General features: G+C 38.2%; 1 protein-coding gene across 4 annotated transcripts in view; it reads right to left on the bottom strand.

The window, feature by feature from the left end:
- The window catches only part of diaph1 (diaphanous related formin 1), a 171,424-nt gene that overhangs the window by 12,536 nt on the left and 134,324 nt on the right, over positions 1-24,564 (bottom strand). For all 4 annotated transcript variants that reach the window (XM_081382422.1, XM_081382421.1, XM_081382423.1 and 1 more), the window contains 5 exons: positions 6,239-6,337; positions 6,034-6,128; positions 1,622-1,723; positions 1,290-1,529; positions 1-67 (listed from right to left, as the gene is read on the bottom strand). The exon at positions 1-67 is cut by the window's left edge and continues 63 nt beyond it. In XM_081382422.1, coding sequence (XP_081238548.1) covers positions 1-67; positions 1,290-1,529; positions 1,622-1,723; positions 6,034-6,128; positions 6,239-6,337 — 603 coding nt within the window. The remainder of the gene's footprint in view (positions 68-1,289; positions 1,530-1,621; positions 1,724-6,033; positions 6,129-6,238; positions 6,338-24,564) is intronic.

The following is a 24,564-nucleotide window of genomic DNA, read 5'->3' as shown; positions in this document are numbered from 1 at the left end:
CCTGACATGTTTCCGCCAGGAAGTGCAGGAGAGTCTGTTTCTGATCTGCTGATTTAGTGTCTCTCAACTAAACACACACATACACACAAGTATTTACTTTGTGGGGACCAACACATCAGGCACTTTCTACAAAAAAGGTACAAAATGTGTTCTCACAAGCAATCCCATGCATTTATTTCCAATGTTTGTGCAATAAAAGGCATGGGCAACATGCATCCCATAGAGAGAATCATTACATATGTTGGTAACAATTTAAGGTCCCATTTGTTAACATTAGTTAAAGGGGACCTATTATGTTCTTTTTTTTTTTTTTAAGTCTTGATGTTGTTTTTGAGCTCTACTAGAACAGGTTTTAATGCTTGAATGTTCAAAAAACACATTATTTTCCTCATATTCTCCATTGTTGCGGCTCGTCTCTTCCCAGTCTGTCAGTAACGCTCTGTTTAGTTCCTGTCTCTATGAAGTCCCTCCTTCTGAAAAGCACACTGTGCTCTGATTGGTCGGCTAGAGCAGTGTGTTGTGATTGGTCGAGCGCTTCGAGTGTGTTTGGGAAATGTCCCGCCCCTTACCATAACCGCCAGTTTAACACACTACTAACTAACTCAACCAGGCCCCGCCCCTTTATTCTGCATATGAATTATTTAAATGAGGAATATTGTGACGTGTTCGTTCCCGGAAGAAAACTCAAGACGACAATGGAGGCGTTTCAGGGAGTTCATGCGTCGGGTCAGAGGTCACTCTTCTGCCGGAACTAGCCCTGCGTACGGACGTTACCGGAAACCAGTGATTATAGTTTATAAAGTTATAAAAACGTATTTTTTTCAAACAAAAACGCATTGTTTCGCTTCAGGAGGCCTTTATCAACCCCCTGGAGTCGTATGGATTACTTTTATGATGGATGAATGTGCTTTTTGGGCTTCAAAGAATAAGGTACCATTCACTCCCATTATGAAGCTTAGAAGAAGAGCCAGAATATTTTTAATATAACTCTGATTGTGTTCGGCTGAAAGAGGAAAGTCATATACATCTAGGATGGCTTGAGGATGAGTAAATTATGTAATCATTTAAATTTTTGGGTGAACTATTCCTATAACTAACATTAACAAAGATAAAGAAATACATACTGTAACAAATGCATTGCTCATTGTTAGTTTATGCATTAACTAACGCTAACTATTGGGATGTTTTTATTGTAAAGTGTTTCCGATATGCTAGAAAAGTTGCTAGTTTAAAACACATTAAATGCACACAAAATGTAGTGTTCATCGCATAGCAGATCAGGACATCACCTTGCACAGGTAACTGATGCTGAATCCGTAAGCTTTGGCGTTGCGCGATCCTGCGTTCATGAAGTTTCCCAGCAGCAGCGTGATCTCCAGCAGTTTGGCGAATCCCTCGCTCTTCCGAAGCTCCTCACAGGCGGCCGTCACCGCCACCACTTCAGGCTTCACGTTATTCACCTGCTCCTCGAACTGCAGCTTGAAGAGGATGGCGCTCAGACGGGGCTTCAGACGCTTCACTGAACTGATCTGGAGACACACACACACACACACACACATATGCTCTCTCTGTCTCTGTGTGATTGTGTTTGTGAGAAGTCAGTATTGTGTGTGTTTCTCACCACAACTCCGAACTGTTCCGACTCAGCCAGCTCCTCGTACTCGTCTTTCAGCTCCGTCAGTGTGTTGAGCTGTTCCTGCTCCGGCAGCAGCTTCAGCAAACTCTGAAACACACACAGTACCTGTTTACCACTAGAAAACTATTTTTAGGAGAAGACACCAGTTTCACCGGATTTGTCCATTTTGGTCCGCCTACCAAAACTTTACACACACAGATTGGCAGGTTTCATTGGAGACATGCTGACTTTATTTCACAGAATTGCGAGATGTTAAGGTAAGGTAAGGTAAGGTAAGGTAAGGTAAACTTTATTATACCCGGGTTTAACCTCATATCCCCTTAACAGGTTTAACCTCATAAAAAAAAAAAAAAAAAAAAAAAAAAAAAATTCCTTTCCCTTTGAAACATCACTTATCAGGCTTATGCTACTCTGAATAATGTCTGAACTTCGTATTTTGAGCACTCCTTGCGTTGTTGTTGTTTTTGCCTCTTTTAGATGACTCGCTTATTTAGTCCTAATTTGTAAGTCGCTTTGGATAAAAGCGTCTGCTAAATGACTAAATGTAAATGTAAATGTAAATCCCCGAGGGGCAATTTTGATTACAGGCAGCAGTAACAAATATATTAATCAATCAAACAACAACAATAAACACAACCACAAAAGAACATAATTTAAATACAAATTTACATTGTTAAGTCAGAATTGCATGATATAAAGTCGCAATTGCGAGTAATAAAGTCCAATTCTAAGAAGAAAAAAAAAGACTTTATATCTCACAATTCTGACTTTATAACACGCAATTGTGACTTTAAAACATGCAACCGGGAGAAAGTCAGAATTAAGATTTAAACATGCAATTCTGAGAAAAAAAAGGCTGAATTGTGAGTTTCCTTGCAAGTAAGATCCTTGCAAGTTACTTGCAAGAGTTTACTGTAAGTAAACTCGCAATTCAGTCTTTTTACACATCTCACAGTTCTGACTTTATAACACGCAATTGCGACTTTATATCACGCAAGTGAACTCGCAATTGTGAGAAAAGTTGCAATTACCTTTTTTATTTTTATTCTTTGGCAGAAACAAGTTTCAATACATTTATGAGATGAAACAGTAGGCCTATTAAAAAAAGTGGGACTTGATTAATACCATGATGATAGATGAGTGAAGCTAGGTTTATACTCGACGCGTCCGCACGATCGCGAAGGTGCGCGCGGCAAAAATGATGTCGTTGGGTGCGCAAGACCCCATTTCGCCTGGTGGTGTGCATGGCTTTTTTTGTAACAGCGCGCGCGGCTCCGCATCCGAAGATGAACGACTTCGAGCCAAATCTGGCAGAGCTCGAACTTTTCACCACACCGGCACCCAGTTTGCACGTCTAAATTAGTTGCTTACATTTAAAAAAATTACCATACAATAGCATAAAAAGTATTTTTAATGAACATAAAGGTCCATGTTTAATAAAAATGTACACGAAACTTATTGAAATGTTTAGTGAAATTAGAAAATATGTAAGGGATCATTAATTTAGTTATGTTGTATACACATTCTCATATCCATATATTTTGTTTTATTGTCACAACAAGTAATAATCTCAGGGTTTACTGGGTTTTACACGATTCTTTTTGTAGTGTGGTATTGGTGTACTAAAATAAACATTGTCACGTGTGTATAGCTTTCTTCTCACTGCTGATTCCTGATGGTTTAGAGGACAATTACTCGAGTCGCCCCCTATCGTTTCAAAGAATACCACAACGGCGAGCGGATCAAGTATAAACAAGTATAAAGTTTGGGGAGGTGCGCGCGCAGTCTGCGGAGACTCGCGCTGCGGAGCCAGGCGAAAGTATAAACAAGACTTGACTCAATATGAAGTTGGCAATAAAAAAGGGACTGATGTCATCAAAAAGGAAAGTTGTTTCAGAAGCAGTCATTACATTTTGATAAAATATTTTAAAGAATTTTTTTTTTTTAATTTTGAAATAACATGCACTGATGATTCATTCACAATAAGACACAATTTTGATTTCATGTGCACTTGAATCCTGCTGCATTTTAAAGATTAAAGGGGGTCGCACACCGGACGCGCAGCGCCGCGCCACATCCCTAGACAACTCTAGTTTAAGGACATTATGAAATTAAGATAATGCCTGTACTATATTATGATTGTACTGTACAATTAAATACAATCGTTGCTAAGTCTGCAGTCTGAATTCACTTTACCTCAGGGCATCCGTTAACTGAATGAATTGAGAATATCTCCTGAAAATCCGATAACATCAGCCATTTTCATTGAAGCAGCTGATTTCTGTGAATGAATGTAAAACTAAATGTATATTGCAGCACAGGGTGAGGTCAGTATATACATTAACGACGAACTGAGACAAATAAATATACAGTTAATGTAAAACTATGTAAATGGCACTCTGTGGCGCAGCAGGATTTTGAACAAGGTCCTGAGCCGTAGCTGGGCGCCGCGGACAAACGGCAAATGGCGCCGCCGGTGTGTGTACACTCATAGAGAATAATGTGTTCTTGTGTAATGTGTAATGTGTAATTTTTTTTAAAGACGTGGCGCTGCACGTCTGGTATGCGATCCCCTTAAGGATCCTGGGACTGTAAACTTGAAGGTCTTGCTTTAAACATAAGCAAACCAACAATAAACGTTTATCCAAGCTCAATGTTCGTCATATTTTCTGTTGACCAAAATTATTGTGATCTCGACATAACTAGTTTTCTCATGATAATGGCTTTATTTTTCTGTGTACTCGTAAACAAACACATAATAATAAAAAAAGATGAATGATAATAAAAACAATTGCTTAACATTTCAGCTTGTTCTGAGCAACGGCGTTTTTTAGTTCTGAGGTCTCCTTTCCAAACACTTTGTTAGTAACTGGAAAAAAACGAAAGAACGGTTAATTAAGTGACATTATGCGATAAAATTTTTAAGATAACAATAAAATAAAATCACTGCTGATTTATTTCAAAAATAGATCCAGCTGTAACACAGAAAGTGACTTTAGTTGACGGAAGTCGCCTTTAGCTATGACTCCATGCTCGTTCAAGCTATGCCTTTGTTATGGTTTTGAATAAGCGACCTCTAGCGGCAAAACTTACACACTGTGCCTTTAATGTCGAAATCACAAGAAAACAATTTAGTTAAGTGAACATGGTGAGAGAATTATGGTGTTCACAAAAAAAAACTTTTTATAATGTGGAGATTGTGAGAAAATGTATCACGAGAAAACAAGGGGGATTTTGCACAAGCTTTTAGGGCTTCAGGAGACATGAAGCAAAAAGACATGCATTATTTTATGCTGGTCAAAGTATGTTATCAGTGTTTATTACACGGCTTTGTGGAATACTTGATTCTGATTGGTCAACTGAGCCATCCAGCGCTATGTTATCCCCCAATAACAACCTATAAAAACTGATAACACTGGCTCATCGAGGTAACTGAAGTCGGCGCTTTACGTTTCCTAGGAACGTTTTTTCCTCGTGGAAGATTTGCGTTTTGTGAGCTAATAAAATATTCTGAGTACAGTTATTTAATTATGTCATCCGGGTATCACAGACTCGCTCTTGTTTCATGCAAACGCAGTTGCTGCCCTTATGCAATGATTGTTTGGTACACTATAATGGATTATAAGATAACAGGCAAGATTTTAAAGTTTAACCTCAAATCAGTATCTCTTATCCCCATAATTATTAAATAAGTGGTGAAATACAGTGTAATAAGTGCTTTGACTGTACCGTACAGAGGTCAAGTTAGACTTTCGCAGTGGCACTTACAGGACAAGAATAGATTATGCATTTATTTATATATGGAGAGAAAGTTGAACAAAGACTGCATCACTTTTCATCATGAACATTTGTCCGATAAATCGCAATAAGCTTTGTGCTTTGTAATCTGTCAAAATGACGAACGGCCTCCAGATTTTTCTGTTACTGCTAAAAAAATTCAGTCAATGACAGAAAAGTTTTGGTTAACACGACCTCTGGTACCGTATCCCTTACATTTCCCCTGCTTGCTAGCAACTTCTTTCTTTGTGGAAGCTTTGACCTTTAAATCTTTAAACTCAGGTCTATATTTTGTGTCAAATTATTTACTTATGTGGCAAGTAGCTGTGTAATAAGCGGGGGCCCTTCACGTCAGGGTCCTTATCATCCTGACCGGGTTTAAAACCGTCTGGATGTACATTATCAGATGTTAGATGTTATCAGCTCACTTCCTCAAGTTAGGCCGGATTGCTCTCACAATCATTTTGACCGGTCCAGAAGCACGTGAACTGAACCCTGTTTTCAAGTAGTGTGGTTCACTGGTGCGCAACAGAGTTCAGAAATGAACTGAACTTTCATGTCAAACGGACATCAAAGATACACTCAATCAATACGAGTGCTTCACACACACTCTTTCATACCTGCACCATGTTTTCAGAGAGAACTTTCTCATTGACCTCCAGGATGACATTCTTCATCTCTTCATAAGGCATTCTGTTTGAACCCAAGAATATAGCTGCAACACACACACACACAGTTCTGAGCAAACAACACTATAAATGACTGTGTTAAACTAGTGAGATATTTCTCGTCTGAATGAATGTTCATGCTCGGGCTGCTACTCACAGAGATTCTGGGATGTTTTGGAGTCGAGCACCTTCAGCTCCTTCACCTTCTTCTTCTGAGCGTTTTTCTTGTCTTCAGATCCCTCTTGATCTTTCTTAACTAGAAAAGCACAAAAAGAGAGGGTGGTTAAGTACTCGTGTGTTTAAGAAAGTGGCCTCAGATTCAAAAAAAGGAGCTGAAAATGATGTTTCTGTAGGGCTGGGCACAGTATTTGACTCATACAGGCTACATGGGTTTTTGGGGAGTTGATGAGACATCAGTGTCCAGTCTGCTTTAAACAACAATTTTCTAATTGTTTGATGATTATCATATGTGCAGTTATGAACTCATGTTAACTGAGAGGCTTTTTAAAATTCATATGGTTGGGGGGTGGGGAGCATTCCTCCCCCCCACCCCACCGAGAAAATTTAGATTTTCCAGATCTGCACATGTGAATTTTAAGGTGTTTGAAGCCCCCCAAAAAAACAGTAGCTTTAACTGCATGTCAATGGGCAGTAGCATAAATTATTTGTCAAGCGGATAACAGATTCTTAAACATGAGAATCAGTTTAAATGTTGCAATGAATGATCCACACTACAAAATGGAGATGCAGAATGTTTATGCTTATTGTTGATGATACACAATCACATATTCCAAACAGGAATGGCCTTAAATGAGAAATCTTTCAAGGATTATTTTGCATAGATGTTCAATCAAACGCCAATGCAATCCTTCTGTGTCGAGAGGCAATTAGTAGGAGCATCAATGATCAGTTTCAGCAACTTGGTTCTTTCCTAAATGAATCAATGTTTTTGGACTAATCTGTTCAATTAATGGTTCAATTGCTCACTCATAAAGACAGTCACTTGTCGCCATCTACTGGCTTAATGATACAAGTTGCGCAAACACAGACAAGTGGAGTGATACAAACAGTGAAACGTCCCAGTGCTGATACTAGTGAAATACACACATTCGATGTACACAAATATATTTATACAATAATAACAGCAATATATTTAATTGGTGCTGGTGTTGTTAAATTGAGCTTAGGTTATAGTTTCCACTGTCATTGGCAAAGAACGTACAGTATATCTGTGTTAAACTGGAATCAATTTTGATAATCTCATTCTGGGCACAGTATGCAATACCTGCTCTTCATCTCTATCTCCTCCTCCTCTCTTTATCTTGATCTGTATATCTTCCCTTCCCAAAGCTGAGCTTTGATTGATGGATACAGATACATACAATCTGATTATTTCTATCGGTCGCTTAAAACTTCTATCTTAAAACATCTGTTTTGCCTCTTATCTCGCACTGTATGCCCGTTTACTCAAGCGTGAAGCGCGTCACGCTGGAATTCGCGCTTGGCTCGCGCTTCTGTGAACATAAAGCCCTAAAGCCACACAGTGATTTGATTGGTCATCTGGTCACCCGGTGAAGCAGCTCAGATGAGAAGGTCGGTTAACGTTGCGATGTGCGAATCACTGCCGCCCGCACCACATTAATATTAGCCAATTATTCCACAACCTTCATTATATAGCCTACACAGAAAAATTACTGAGGTCCGGGGACCTCAGTGGTGGGTACGGCCCTGCATTTTAGTATTTAGTAATACTTTTAATGACTTTTTATTTCAAGTTTTCATTTTAATTTGAGCAATTATCAATTTATTTATTTTTTCAGTTATAGGACTAAATGTAAACTTAATTATGTCAGTAAGTTGCCAAGGCAGCATTTTTTTTTATTTTAAGTTTTTCATTTAATGGTTTATATTTCATTTTATTCCAGCTTTATTTTAATTGCAGAAAATGAATGAATAGTTTTCAATACATTTTTGTTTTAGTAATTTAGTAATAATTGTATTTTTAAATATTTCTATTTAACTTTTTTAAGTTAGATTTTTAAGTCAGTTCAAGTATTAATCATTTTAGTTTTAGTACTAAATGAAAGCTTATTTCACTTTTTTTCATTTAATATTTATATTTCATTTACCCCTGCTCTATTCAAAGAGCAGAAAACATAGTTTTAATAGTTTTGGTTGACAAAAATAACTCAGGACCATTTTAGTGAACTGCAAAAAAAATAAAAATTGATATTAAATAAAAAAAAAAGATCATGTGCACATTATTTGTCCTGGATTTTATAGTTATAAAATTAGTTCATAGATCAAATTTCCAAGAAATAAAATAAAAAATAATAATAATAATAATAATAAGAGACTCAACTTCAAAAATCTAAGGAAATATCTAATCCAAAAAAGAAAGAACTCCGTGTGCACGCACACGCACACACACACACACACACACACACACACACACACACACACACACACACACACACACACACAATCAGTGTATTGGAATCTCTGATCTAAAGAGAGACTGTGAGGGGAGCAGGAGGAGGTCAGAGGTCAGGGTAGAGAGTCAAACGCTCAACAGCTTCAATGAAACGTGAAGACTAAAGTTCACACTGCTGACGAGTCTCCAGAGAAGGACCACAGACACACACACAGCGTCAGATGACCGTCAGCTCGTGTGTGTGTGATAATCTCCTTCGTTCATACTGTAGTGCATGAAACACAATCAAGATCAGATACACTTCTTCATCTCTATCTGCAGTCTGGCCTGTTATTCTCTTCTGTCCATGTCTGTCCTTTATTCTTTCTCAATACTTTCTCTCCTCCATTTTCAGCCTCCATTCAAACTTTTTTCTCTCTCTGTACCTCATTTCCGAGCAGTACATTTGTCTCTGGCATCAGTGTGTGTGTGTGTATTGAGTTACAGCAGCATATGGAAACGCTCAAGAGAGTGAAACAGCTCAGGATTACATTACACACACATTGGGTTTTGTGTGTTTTATGGGGACTTTCCATAAACACAATGATTTTTATACTGTACAAACTGCATGTTTTTGAACCCTACCCAACACAGAAAACTTTCTGCATTTTTACATTTTCAAAAAGCATCACTTACTATGATTTATAAGCTGTTTTCCTCATGTGGACCAAAATTTGTCCCCACAAGGACAAGGATTTCTGGTATTGCATATTTCATAACATTTTCATACTCGTTCGTGTATTTTTATCTTTTCTTCTTGTAAATGTCCTGCCTGTTAATTTAACTTAATCTAATTATGTTGAATTCACTCAATCTCTTCATTTGAATTCTTAAATTACTCCTTCCAGATATATATTTTTATAATACATTAACTAATAAACAAATGTTTAAATACATAAACAAATCATTTTAATATACCTAACAATTAAAATAAGCTACTTGCAACTTCTTGCATTTGTTTTTAATACATTTTTGTATTTTTTTCCCGTTTTTATTATTTTTACTTTTATGCATTTTTGATTATTTTATAAATCCCATACTGTAAAGCACAAAATAACATTGTACATGAAATGTGCAATATAAATAATAAACATCTTGAATCTGTGACTTTTAAGGAAAAATAAATAGAAAGAGGGTGAAGTCTAGAGAGCGAGATCATTTCACGAATCCGCCAACATCATAATGCGATCTGAAATGTCTGTCAGTGGGTCAGTGTGTGTGTGCGCGTGTGTGTGATAATGCGCTCAGCCAGTGAACACACAGCCTCTGCAATTCACTGCCTGTGATTCATAAAATGGGATCTGTATTCAAAATGGCTGCTGGTCTCTCTCTCTCACACACACACACACACACACACACACACACCCAGATGAGATTCCAAAACTCATTTATGAGCCAATGGCGCCTCTGCAGGTCACAATGAAAACTGCAGCATGACAACAGCACATCTGTGTTACATTAACACTACATTTACAAGTATGTGTGTGTGTGTGTGTGTGTGTGTGTGCTTGCTCAGTCAGGAACTATGAAACACAGGCTCTTTAATGTTATTGTTTCTGGATTGTGTTGTAAACGTCCTGCTGTCTTTTGTATTTGTGTATTGCCTGAGGTCTATTCATCCATTCAGGCTTTTATCTTCCTCTCATGGCATCCAGCCTCAGTACACAGCTGCTTCATACAAAATAGCTCACACACACATACACACCTCGAAATGAGGACATATCACTGACATACCATTATATACTGTATATATATATCTAAAAGACGAAACTGTTCCTAAAGGGAGGTTTGGTCACATTTAGCTCTCTTCTGATGACAGTAACTATAAACACCCTAAACTATTCACACACACACACACACACACACACACACACACACACACACACACACACACACACACACACACACACACACACACACACACACACACACACACACACACACACAGCAGAAAGTTTGTGGCTATTTCTGTGTCCAGCTGTCTTTCCACTTCTGTCCGTCTCTTTGTCTGTCTTACATTAAAATGATTGTTTTTCTGTGTTTAATAGTTGAGCAAGAGCCACAGACATCATGTCTACTGTTTCTGGAACTCCTGATCTCAGTTTAAAGACACACACACACACACACACACACACACACACACACACACACACACACACACACACACACACACACACACACACTCTTCTTTTCCCATACAAGGCAAGAGTTTATGCGATGGAGTTCACAGTGAGAGACAGACACACACACACTCGTCCAGCATGTTAAAGTGTAAGCAAGTGAACTCCACCTCATCAGCAAACCAACCACAAGCTCAATGCAATTCAATCACACAAAGAGGAACTTTGTTCTTTCATCTCTCTCTCTCTTTCATTCCAGATTATTTTTAGTCTAAAGTGTATTGCTGACAGCCTCCTTTGTTCTGTAGAAGTTTATGGTGGAGCGCTGGCGCCTCTAGTGGCAGCACACACACACTGCAGACTAATCTTACACTAAACTTATTGCAAAACACCAAACTTTACCTCATTCCCCTTTCAGGGAGTTTTTGGTTTTGAAATATGGAGAAAAGTTTATACTAAACGTAATACTAAAACTTAACACTCATAACAGTCTAGTGAACAGACACACCACCGTCTTAATGTCCACTGAGTGTGACTTACTGAGGAATCAATTAGTCATTTATTTCTTATATTTTACTGAGGCTTTTGTTATAAATACAATCTCTCTTTTGTGGATTTCCTTTCTTGCCACAGCTTGAAGAAATCTGTTGCTTTTGAATTTGAAACTTTGTTCTATTCCAACATTCCGAGAATCAGACAAATTTCAAACAAGCTACACATTTTTAAACCGACGCAAGCACTTTTAAAGTCCTCAAGGAAAGAATGTTTCTCCTCCTGAGAGAAAGGGAATGTACTCGTCAGCAAACACACACACACACACACACACTCCATACTTCAGTAATCTAATAGAAAACAACTCTCTCAGTAAAACTGCTGCCTGCAGGAATGCAGCTCTGAGAGTTTGACTCTTGAAAGAAAGATTGAAAGGAAAGAGAGACAGATGCAGGAGAGAAAGAGAAAGAAACAGAGCAGGTGGTCGTTGTTTGGGGCTTTAAATGTAAAACACAGCAGCAGCTGACGAGAGACGCCGTCCCTTTAAACTTTAAATGCCCATGATTGTGTGTGTGTGTGTGTGTGTGTGTGTGTTTCAGGGAGTTTCCAGGGCTCCGGTTGCCGAGGGTAACCTCGAGCTGAAAGGGGCCCTTCATCCTGTTTTTGTGTGGAGAGGAAGGAATGAGAGCGGAGAGAAAGAGAGGGGGGCGAGCGAGGGGTGACTCAGTGCCAGATGGCAGGGTGTGGTGTGACGGGGGGCGGGGAGAATGACAGGAAGTGGGAGGGGCAAACTCAGGGGGAGGGACTGTGGGTGGGGTTTAGAGTCTGCTCACTTGCGCACCCCTGGTGCATGAACGGTGCAACTGCAGTGTTAAAATATTAAGATGGGATAATCAGTGGATAAATGCATAAAATATCAGCTAAAAAAATGCAAACATTACAAAAAATTCATTGTAAGACAATCCAGGGACTTGCATAAGTCTAAAACATTCAGAAAACAGAATGTTATAAAGATGATTTCTAAAGGAGAATCAGATGAATCTTTTTTAATTTAAAATTAAATCTAAATTACAATGAATGAAGAAGTTAATACATTTATGAATGTTATGACTTTTTAGGCACATATCCTGTATTTATTAGCACCATGTACTATACCATGTTATGTTAAAAAAACTATATACATACACACATATATACATATACACACATACACACATATTTGAAACTTAAAAACTATACTTTTAAACGATATATACACACACACACATATATATATATTTTTTAACATCTATATTTATTCTAAGTATATATATATATATATATATATATATTTAAATATAATTTATTCTAAGCATAGTTTAAAATTAAGTATTGATAAGGATAGTTTTTAAATTTCAGATTTAATTAAACTTTTTAACAGCATCAATATCAGGTTAAAAATGATATCAATGTATAAACGAAAGCATACATTATGTGTGTGTTTTATTGTGTATATTTGGCTGTGTAAATCTATTTGTGAGGTCATACTGCCATCTATTGGCACAGCCGTGAATTGCAGCATTTCAGTTCTAAACATTTAGACTGATTTATTACAGAAAATTAAAAAATGACAAGAGTATACTGGTGAAAAGTCTTCTAGCTTGAGATTTCAAATTTACCTCACACACACACGCAGACTCGTTTATTTCAATTAAAGTGTGTAATTACATTCAACAGTCTGTCAAAGGACAGAGAATAAGTGTGATAAAGTTGTGTTTTGGCATATCAATTTTAATGTGTTTTCTTGACTGTGACATTGGCACTAAGTGACCTCGGGAGAGAAAGTGTGTGTGCGTCCTCTGCTCCTCCGGCCATGAAGGTCTGCAGCGGTGACGCACAAACACAATACCACTTGAATTACTGATCAGACGCACACACACACACGCTGTGGCTGAACACAATCATATTTTAACTCTCAGGAATGTGGGGATAGATTAGGAACACAGTACACACACACACACACACAGAATAATGATTTTAAATCAATGCTCCATCCGCTCACATACAGACCCACGTCAAGATTTACTACAGCAATTACAGCAACCTAATTACACACACACACACACACACACACACACACACACACACACACACACACACACACACACACACACACACACACACACACACTATGTAATACGTCTATGACTCAGTCAATCTGTCCCTCCTTCACAGCTCAGAGCTCCAGGGAGTCTGTAGGACACACACACACACACACACACACACACACACACACACATACTGGATGTTGTGAAGTTAATAAGATGCTGAGGTGACTGTGCGCAAAAATATGAAGGTCACACACACAGAGGAGAAACAAAACACATCGATCCAAATCTGTGCAAACACACATTTCAATAAACAATCAAACACACAGAGGAGGACATCAATAACACAGGTCCATCTAACACGTTTTTTTGTTTAGTCAGTGTGGATGCGGCAGATACGGCAGATACATGATACATAAGAGTGTGTGTGTGTGTTGACAGATCAGTGTCTATTTCCAACATGTAATTACACACACCGTCGGCTCTTATAAGGCAGCTGCTGCAACTTACTCTCCATCAGTGAAGAAACCAGAGTGATGTTTGATAAACTCGAAACACTGCCCTCTACTGACAGGTGAGGAAAATACACACTTCAGCTCACACACACAGCTCAACTTAAACATTTCAGATTTTTTATGTGTTTAAAGAAGTCTCTTCTGCTCACCAAGGCTGCATTTATTTGATCAAACAGACTAATATTTTTAATACCCATTTTCTATGTGAATATATAGTAAAGTGTAATTTATTCCTGTGATCAAAGCTGAATTTTCAGCATCATTACTCCAGTCTTCAGTGTCACATGATCCTTCAGAAATCACTCTAATATGAAGATTTGATGCTCAAGAAACATTTATGATTATTATCAATGATAAAAACAGTTTTGCTGCTTCATATTTTTGTGGAAACCATCAATTGAATGCATCCTTGCTGAATAAAAGTGTCCTTAAAAAAAACTTACAGACTCTAAACTTTTGAACGGTTGTGTATATATAAAATGATGGATGAGAGAATTTGTCACAAATGTGTCTGACAGTCTTTAACTTGTATTGACATCAGAACATTCCTGTCAAAACACACATCACTTTTTTTGAACGACAGATGAATCTGATGGACACACACACACACACACACACACACACACACACACACACACACACACACACACACACACACACACACACACACACACACACACACACACACACACACACAGAGGGAGAGTTTGGAAAGAAGCTCCATCTCTCATTCTCTGCTGCGGGCGCGACTACAGGCGTGCGGCCCGAGCTGCAAAACCACACAGAGATGCCAAGACACACACACACACACACACACACACACACACACACACACACATCAAGACCCGCACCAGAGACCAGCTCAGGGTCTGGCCTACAGACACACACAACAACAAGATTTCTGCTTCTATCTATCTCACACACACACACACACACACACACACACACACACACACCCCAAATGTCACTTCAAGGGGACTGTAAGTGTATGTGCGTGTGTGTGTGTCTGGACCAGGACTCAAGATTTTCAAAAATGTCTGTCTTAAAGGGACAGTTCACCTCAAAATAAGCGTTCAGTGATTTACTCCCCCCCTCATGTCGTTCCAAACCTGTATGGGTTTCAATATTCAGCGCGGCACAAAAAATTAGACGTTTATCTGAATGTTCACACTGCTCTTTTCCATATAACAACCACAAATACTAAATAAAGAAAGTCATACTGAAAGTGAATGATGACAGAATCCTTATTTTTGGGTGAAGTGCCTCTTTAAATTATCCCGTCACTGTGTGTGTGTGTGTGTGTGTGTGTGTTATTTATATGCCTCTCGTGAAGTCTCCTTTGATGATGTTCTTTCTCGAGACACACACACACTCTCCTGAGGGTCTATAGCTGTGATGCTTTGGTTTGTTTGACCTCTTTCTGTGCTGGAGTTCACAGTGGACCGTCCAATTAAACACACCAGCACCGCAGACACACACACACACACACACACACACACACAACCTTCAGAAGCACATTATCTCTTATTCTGTCTTTCTCGCTTCATCCTCCAGGGATCTGGCCTCCTTCACTGGCCGTAAAGCAGAAGAACATCACTATTCTCAGAGAAAGAAGGAACGAGCTAAACTGACCGTCACACACATCTCCTGTATCATACGACGGATTAAAGGGACAGCTCAGCCAAAAATGTCTCATTTATCAATTATCTCATCATTTATTCACTCTCATGTTGTTTTAATCCATTTGACTGACAGGCTTCTGTGGATAATTATTTTTATTTTTATTTTTTTTACAAAATATCAAGGTGATTTTTTTATATGAAGAATATTCATATGGACCACTTTTATTAAACTTCTCTTGTGCAGCCAATATATTCTATTAAATAAAAAAATAAAAAAATAAAGAAATCCTACAAAAAATACATCATGTACTTTACTGTTCAAAAGAACGCTGATTTATTTATTTTTTTCAAATGTTTTTGAAAAAAGTCTCTTCTGCTTACCAAGGCTGCAATTATTTGGTCAAAATTCCTGCATTTTTGTGAAATATTACAATTTAAACCTGCTGTTTTCTAATTGAATATATGTTCAAATGTAATGTAATTACTTTTGTGGAAACTTATATACATTTCTTTTTATGGATTCTTTGATGAATTGAAGAACAAGCATTTATTTTTAAATATAAATCTATTGTAACATTATAAATGTCTTTGCAGTCCCTTTTGATCAAATTTAATTCACATTACTGAATATAAGTATTAATTTCTTTTAAAAAAAATGTACACAAACTCTGCATGAAGAGTTACAAATAATAGTAATAATAATGTTTGCATTAGAAAACACAGCAACGTCACTAATAATAGCCATAATAGCAAACTATAATGATCCAATTCCAACTAGTGTGTGTGTGTGTGTGTGTGTGTGTGTGTGTGTGTGTGTGTGTGTGTGTGTGTGTGTGTGAGAGAGAGATAGCTGTAGGTATAATTTTGTCCCCTGTCAACTCATCTGAGCAGAAAACCCGTCATGATTTCTGACCAGGCCGAGCCAGGGGTGTGTAGAAAACATCATGCATGCATACACACTTTCAAACAAACACACGCCTCTGGAAGCACTCGAAGAACACAGACAGAAATTACATGAACATGTTAATGACGCATAACCAAACACACATTCACACATCTGAGCATCTGTCAGTCAAATACTCTTAAACACCAGCAGAAATTCTCACTGGGGTTCTGTGTGTGTGTGTGTGTGTGTGTGTGTGTGTGTGTGTGTGTGTGTGTGTGTGTGTGTGTGTTTTAGTGTGTGTGTGTGTGTGTGTGTGTGTGTGTTTTAGTGTGTGTGTGTGTGTGTGTGTTTTAGTGTGTGTGTGTGTGTGTGTGTTTGTGTGTGTGTGTGTGTGTGTGTGTGTGTGTGTGTGTGTTTTAGTGTGTGTGTGTGTGTGTGTGTGTGTGTGTGTGTGTGTGTGTGTGTGTGTGTGTGTGAGAGAGAGAGAGTGAGTGTGTTAGTGAGTGAGTGTTTGTGAGTGAGTTTTACTGTGTGTGTGTGTGTGTGTGTGTGTGTGTGTGTGTGTGTGTGTGTGTGTGTGTGTGTTTTAGTGTGTGTGTGTGTGTGTGTGTGTGTGTGTGTGTGTGTGTGTGTGTGTGTGTGTGTGTGTGTGTGTGTGTGTGTGTGTGTGTGTGAGAGAGAGAGAGTGAGTGTGTTAGTGAGTGAGTGTTTGTGAGTGAGTTTTACTGTGTGTGTGTGTGTGTGTGTGTGTGTGTGTGTGTGTGTGTGTGTGTGTGTGTGTGTGTGTGTGTGTGTGTGTGTGTGTGTGTGTGTGTGTGTAAACTGTTTTAGGACTGGTTAATCTGCTCAATACAGCTCAGGTTAAAACAGACAGATGTTACTAAAGATCTACAGAGAAGTCAAAGATTGAGGTAAACCACAACAGCTGTGCACACACACACACACACACACACACACACACACACACACACACACACACACACACACACACACACACACACACACACACACACACGCACCCACACACGCACCCTCTTTCAAGGATTAGCAACTTACAAATACACTCTAAAAACACAGACACACACATACATTACACATGTTGCCAAAAACAAATAATTGTGTTTATCAATAATTAATAGTATAATAGTATATTAATGAAAGGAATATAAACAATGTTTCTATTAAAGCTCCAATGAAGAATGTATGTGAATATAAGTGTAAGAATAGATGTATATCAGTGACACTGAAACATTACAGATGTACAGCAGAAACAACGGAGACCTGTGTAGGACATTCAGAACCCTGATATTATATTATCTCAAGTTATCCTAACCATAAAATGCTGTCTGATACTATAATGGTTTGTTGTATATCTTTATCTACTCCTCTTTAAAGCAAAGACCACAGTCTAGACACGAACACGAATGAGGTGTGTGTGTGTGTGTTTCTCCAGTGCTTGAGATCTGACCCTGATATCAGTACACACAGACTCTGATACTGTGCTGAAGGTGTGTGAACTACAGCTGTGTACCTCATGTTGTCCATCTGCAAACTGTGTGTGTGTGTGTTGTGAGTCGTCACACACAAGTGAAGCAAAAATCTCTCTCACACACACACACACACACACACACACACACACTTCACAGCATCTGTCAGCTTCACTCACCCACTGAAATGAAAATCAGTGAGAACTGACAGCTTTATAAAACTTTAAACCTGCAGCTAACCACTTTAAACACACACACACACACACACACACAGAGAGAGAGAGAGAGACGGAAGCAATCATACGTGAGAAGTTGGAGATGGAAAGAGTTGAAGCAGAAACCAGAGAGAAACCAGTCGCACACACTCTGAAAGTAATGACTCTCTCTGTGCCGCTTGTTTTCACACTTGGCCTGTTGCGTCACATGATCCAGGAGTCGGAGAGCGGCACGCAAGGATTCGGACGGATAACTGAACACTTCAAAACAACTTCAAACCATCTCAGGGAGGATCCCTTTAGGATTGCGTGTTATGATACACTGACACTAGAAATGAAGATGACAGAACGAGGGGCTTATTAAACATCTGATGTGAAAATGATGGCTTGAAAAATCCAATCAGACCACCTTTCAATATCAAAGTGAGGAAATTACAACAGAAATGTTACTGTTATATTATAAATGTACACTGCCTTTCAAAAGTTAGGGGTCAGGATGATTTTTTTTTTAAAGAAATTAATACTTTCAATCATCAAAGATGCATTAAATTAATTAAGAGTGGCATTTGTCATGGTACAAAAGATTTCGGATAATGTGTTGTGTACTTTTGAACATTCTATTTAATTATGAATTGTGACCCTGGATCACGTCACCAGTCACGAGTCGCACGGGTATATTTGTGGCAATAGCCAACAATACATTGTATGGCTCAAAATTATTGATTTGTCTTTTCTGCCAAAAATCATTAGGCTAATAAGTAAAGATCATGTTCCATGAAGATATTTAGTAAATTTCCTACCGTAAATATATAAAACATGTATTTCTGTGAGTGAATGCTGCACAATTGCCAACATAAATGAACAACTTTAAAGGACATTTTCTCAATGTTTCGATTTTTTTGCACCCTCAGATTCCAGATTTTCAAATAGTTGTATCTCGGCCAAATATTGTCCTATCATAACAGACCATACATCAATGAAAAGCTTATTTATCCAGCTTTCAGATTATATATGAACCTCAATTCAACAAACTGACCCATGTGACTGGTTTTGTGGTCCAGGGTCACAATTCTTAGAAAATAAATATGAAGAATATAATTATAACATCATAATATATTTCTATAATTAATATACTACTGTATAAATTGAAAGTGGACTGAACCCTGATCAACAACAACATGATATGAAATATAATATCACCACCCACAGTGAATCTCACTCCACATCTCTGCATATTAAACGTGTTCTGATTAGCTGTGAGAGATCCACGCTGTGCAGTATTTTCACAAAAAATACTGTAAACATTTCATTTTTGGTTATTACGTTTGGTGCATTCACAGGGGTTTGAGTTCAGCTCTGTTCAAGAGGAAAACATCCTTAGTATCTCTTTCTCTCGCTCTCTCTCTGAGTTCTGGACGAGAAAAGGACACTGAGTATGAGTGAGAGTGAGTGTGTGTGGGTGGGGGGGAGGGGCTGGGGCACAGTCTTTTAATTAAGAGTCACTCCAGATCGTGGCTCTAACGAGGTCACTCTAATGAGGTCACAGGCAGGGGGAGGAGCTACAGTCTTTCCTCAAGAGGACACACACACACACACACACACACACACACACACACACACACACACACAAGTACACTGAGAACACATGGTGAAAAACACAAACATGCAAGAGAGAAAGAGAAGGTGCCTTTGGCTGGTAATTGGAAACACATACAAGCGTCTCTCTTTGTTTCTTTCTCTTGTTCCTCTCTCTCTCTCTAATTATTTTCCTCCCTCTCCACTCCATCTCTTTACCTCCTACAGTTTGTCCTCCACTCACCAACACCTCCGTCTCTCCGATTATATTTTTGACAGCACAGTGACACACAGGACTTGAGAAATAAAAGAAAAAGACCACACACACTCTTCTTCAGCACAGTATATGTGTGCAAGTGTGTTGTCATTTCAACACCATCAGTATGGACACCATCACATCACACTGACAGACACGTGTGTGTGTGTGTGTGTGTGTGTGTGTGTGTGTGTGTGTGTGTGTGTGTGTGTGTGTGTGTGTGTGTGTGTGTGTGTGTGTGTGTACACATGGGCCCAGTGTGCACAATTAATTAAGACAAAAATAGTGTCCTTGGGAACCAAAACCACAGCTGATATGATTCAACAGATGGAGAGAAGAGAGATACAACAACAGAACAAGATAACACAAATGCACATTTTAAATACGTGCAATAATGAAGAAAGAAAGAAAGAAAGAAAGGAAGAGAGATGGATAGAAAGACGTGAGGAGTTTAATCAGTGATCTGAAGGGACTCAATAATGAGACCCCTGACAGGAAATGTCAATGGAGACTGTAAAAAAAGAAGGATAGAATAACAGAGAGAGAGAGAGAGAGAGAGAGAGAGAGAGAGAGAGAGAGAGAGAGAGAGAGAGAGAGAGAGAGAGAGAGAGAGAGAGAGAGAGAGAGAGAGAGAGAGAGAGAGAGAGAGAGAGAGAGAGAGAGAGAGAGAGAGAGAGAGAGAGAGAGAGAGGAGGGATAAACAAACACAAAGCATGAAGGAGAATCCAATGAACAAACGAGCGGCAATGAGACCGTTTACAGCAGCAACAAAAATTATAGATGATTACAATCAATCCCAGCATGCACTGCCCTTCACATGACCTTCACACACACACACACACACACACACACACACACAAGGACATTATGCTAACATGGAAACTGAAACAAGATAGAAGAACAAATGAAAGATGAGATAGATGAGAGAGAGAACGACTGGAGGTCACTAAATCTTCAGTTTGACAGATTGTCAGATGGATTAAACACACACACACACACACACACCAGGATTATTAAACGAGTATTAAATATATATATACAAACAAAAAGATTAAAGACTTGTAATATCTGTATTTCTGTAAGATTAACTCATGTCAACATGTGTCGTGTCACATCAAACATGAACTGAGCATCTTCTTCACGAGCTCCACTGAGATTCTCCATCACAACGACCGTCTCTGATCCATCCATCAACTTATTAAAGCTTAAGTTATTTACAAAATCTAAGTAATCAAAAAATCTAATAAATTTAAGTACTTGAATTTAAACACTTCAATTGAATTGCTTCATTATAAATAAATATAATTTAAAGCTGCAGTCCGCAACTTTTTGGGGCTAAAAATTATCCAAAATAAATTAGAGCAAATACAAATACATGCTTGCCGTAGCTCGATTCACAACGGTAAGCTTGTAATAATGTTTTTAACTCCAGTGTATTTCCGCGGGAAATTTGAGCATGTCTTTGCGTCATCACGTCACATCTGTCCACATAAAGAAGAGTCTCGGCTAGTAGGCGATGAGTGTGAGGATGTTGGAGATTTATAGCCTTTTCTCACAGCACCTGATATAATTAAACTTATCAATTTGATGGCGGATACAGAAAGGTTCAAACGACAATCACCAGGAGATTCACCCGCAGTAAAACGCAAAAGACTTTGGACTTCAGAGAAAAAAAGAGACTGTAACCGGCCCATGCGAAAACAAGGATAATATCGGAAGGGCATTAAATGTAGTCACGCAATGCTGAAGTTGTTAACATTAACAATTTGAGAACAAAGTATAATTTGCACGGTTTGACGTGATATGATACTGTAAGCGATCGTTAGATTTAATCAGCGCAATTTACTGTAATGCTTCTTTTCCCCTTAGTTGGTCAGAACAAAAGTGGATGTTACTTGTTCTTATGTTGGTCATACTTCCAAAAAGTAGAATCTGTGATTGCGAATGCCAGTATCCACACTGGCGATTGACAGTCGCACATTCTCCTCAGAACATTGGATTTATCCGCGCTGTGCCGTGCCGAGACACAACCCACGTAAAGTTGATAATTCTGTGAATAACTGCAATTACAGATTTTGAACAGAGATGGCGACAAAGAGGAAAACTACGGACTGTAGCTTTAAATTAAATTTACAATTAAATTTAAAGGGGTGGTTGATTATAATTTCACTTTTCTAACTTTAGTTAGTGTGTAATGTTGCTGTTTGAGCATAAACAACATCTGCAAAGTTACAACGCTCAAAGTTCAAAGCAAAGGGAGATATTTGCTTTTACAGAAATCGCTTTTTAAGGACTACAACAAACGGCTGGTAGAGACTACACCACATTCCTCCCGGGTTAGTGACATCACCAACCCTAGAATTTACATAAACCCCGCCCCCTGAACACGATTTATAGATTATCAAGACAGAATATGCTAATCAATGACTAGAAGATAACTACACATCAGCTTCATAAATTCATCAACTAACCATTCAGAAATGTTGTCATGTTGTCACTTTTTCTTGAGTCTCTCCATCTTTGTCCGACTCCAGTTTGAACAAAAGTTTTTGAAATTTTCAGTGCTTTTGTGTGTGAGGTAATCAAAGCTGCTAAGGACAAAAGCTATTGAAGCTCCGCCCCCTGTGCCGGGAGCAGCAGCTCATTTGCATTTAAAGGGACAGACACAAAAATGGTGTGTTTTTGCTCACCCTCAAAAAAGTGACAATTTTAACATGCTATATAAAAATATCTGTGTGGTATTTTGAGCTAAAACTCCACATACACAACTCCACATACACACACACACACTAAAAGGGCATTATACCACCCCTTTAAGTATAATTGTTTTATACATCATGAATTACCTAAATATAAACAAACAAATAAAATGTAATTATACTACAATGTATACTAAAATTTAAGTACTTGAATTGAATAAATACAAAAAATAAAATAATCAAACATGATGGCAGTTGATGGCATTTAGAAGAAATATTAGTTTGAGAAATCCTTCCCAGGGTTTAACAGGGAAAAACTCCAACACGTAAAAACCCACCGCTCTCTCTCTCTCTCGTTCTCTCGCTCTTCCAAACGACCAGTAATTGTCAGAGAAAGTGATGGTGGCAGATGGCTATAAAAGTGTAATTTGTTCTTTTCTTCCCCTTTTCAACAGAAAGCAGGTTCTCTGCTCTCCTCCCACCAGCGAACACGAGGATGATGAAGGTAGTGTGGGTGAAACTCTTCCTCCCAGAACTATTAGTTCACCCATTCACTGATGTGAATCTCAGAGGAACAATGTCTGGAGGAGTGTGTGTGCTAAAAATAATCACACACTCGCACTCAACCTCCTGCAGAGAGTCTGCAGTGGTTCGAGGACTAAAGGTCTGATCAACGGTTAATTACTGGCATCAGAGCGGACCCTACAATTAACACCCCGAGAGTCAGAGCTCGTGAACGGTCAATGCCATCCCGTTCCTCAGTCTGATACCTTGATTTCAGAAGTTACTTTCTGCAAGATTTCATGTGCTAATCAATTGCATTGTGCAGTCTAAAAACTAAACGAACAGATCTGAACATGTCAGCACATAATTATGCCTTTGGAAAGATAACAAGGTTGACTGATTTATAGTCAGAGAATGGCAAGTCGCATTTAAGTCTGGTAATTCTACAAATATCTTTGCAATTTCACTTTTCAATTATCCTTCACTATACAAAATCAAAATAATGGCCTTCCTGCAATTTTTCGACGAAATAAAAGCTTGACGCTTTAACGTCTGGAAATTAATTAAATATTTGTTCTGATATTTCTAAAATGTCTTTTCAATTTCACTCCTCAATTATCAGTGGCATAAAAAAAATAAAAAAAATCACGGTAACAGCATCAATGTTTTAAGATCATCCTCTACTGACAAACATGACAAAACCTAAGATGAAGTGATAAAGAAGACGTTCGTTAACCCCTGACATATGGAATAATAGTCAGGATTTTTTTTCTTCTTAAAATGGAATCGTTTACTGAAACCGTTTTGAAAACAAATGCACGTAGGATACATCAGGCTTTTATGGCTCATTTAGTATGATATAGTGTGATATGATAAAAACATTTCAATTTTATTCAGAGGCCCAAACTGAGCAAAAATATTAAATTTAGTGCAGATGCTGATATTTATATGGACAAAAAGTAAGATGAAATTCTGATCTTTATAACAGTATAGATTATACATTATATATATATATATATATGTCTTCGCTCTTTATCTGCCAATAATGTCTTAAGATGATATATAAAGGCTTAGTTTTATGATCAAAGCTCTGTAGTTTAAAAAATATATAATGCAATGCAATGATGATTGAGAGTTGAACAAATAAACCTTCCTTAAAAGCCTGATTATATTTGAGACACATTTTAACGGATATTCATGTAGGCTAAATCTAAGTTGCTTTAGTGTTCATCTTGAAATATAACTAACAACATAAAATTTATTCTTACGTTTACTTTAGAGGAATCATTCAAATTCACAGCAAAAAGACACTGATTTTATCAGAACAATCACAATTAGTGTTTTTCCCCAAATCGTGCAGCCCGAATACTACTTTCTTTCAAGAATAGTTTGCAGTACGCTAGTCTGAACAGAGAGATTCAGATGTTTGGTGACATTCAGCTGTCGGCTCTAAAGTGCTTCTACATTAGCGCACGGCCAGAGAACATGTGTTCCTCAAACCGGCCTGTATTATTCATGGACTCTCTCTCTCTCTCTCTCTCTCTCTCTCTCT

The sequence above is a fragment of the Scardinius erythrophthalmus genome, assembly GCF_964197995.2.
Source record: "Scardinius erythrophthalmus genome assembly, chromosome: 13".
Taxonomy (NCBI): domain Eukaryota; kingdom Metazoa; phylum Chordata; class Actinopteri; order Cypriniformes; family Leuciscidae; genus Scardinius; species Scardinius erythrophthalmus.
Note: the sequence above shows the minus strand (reverse complement) of the source record. Positions and strands in the feature narration are given on the sequence as shown.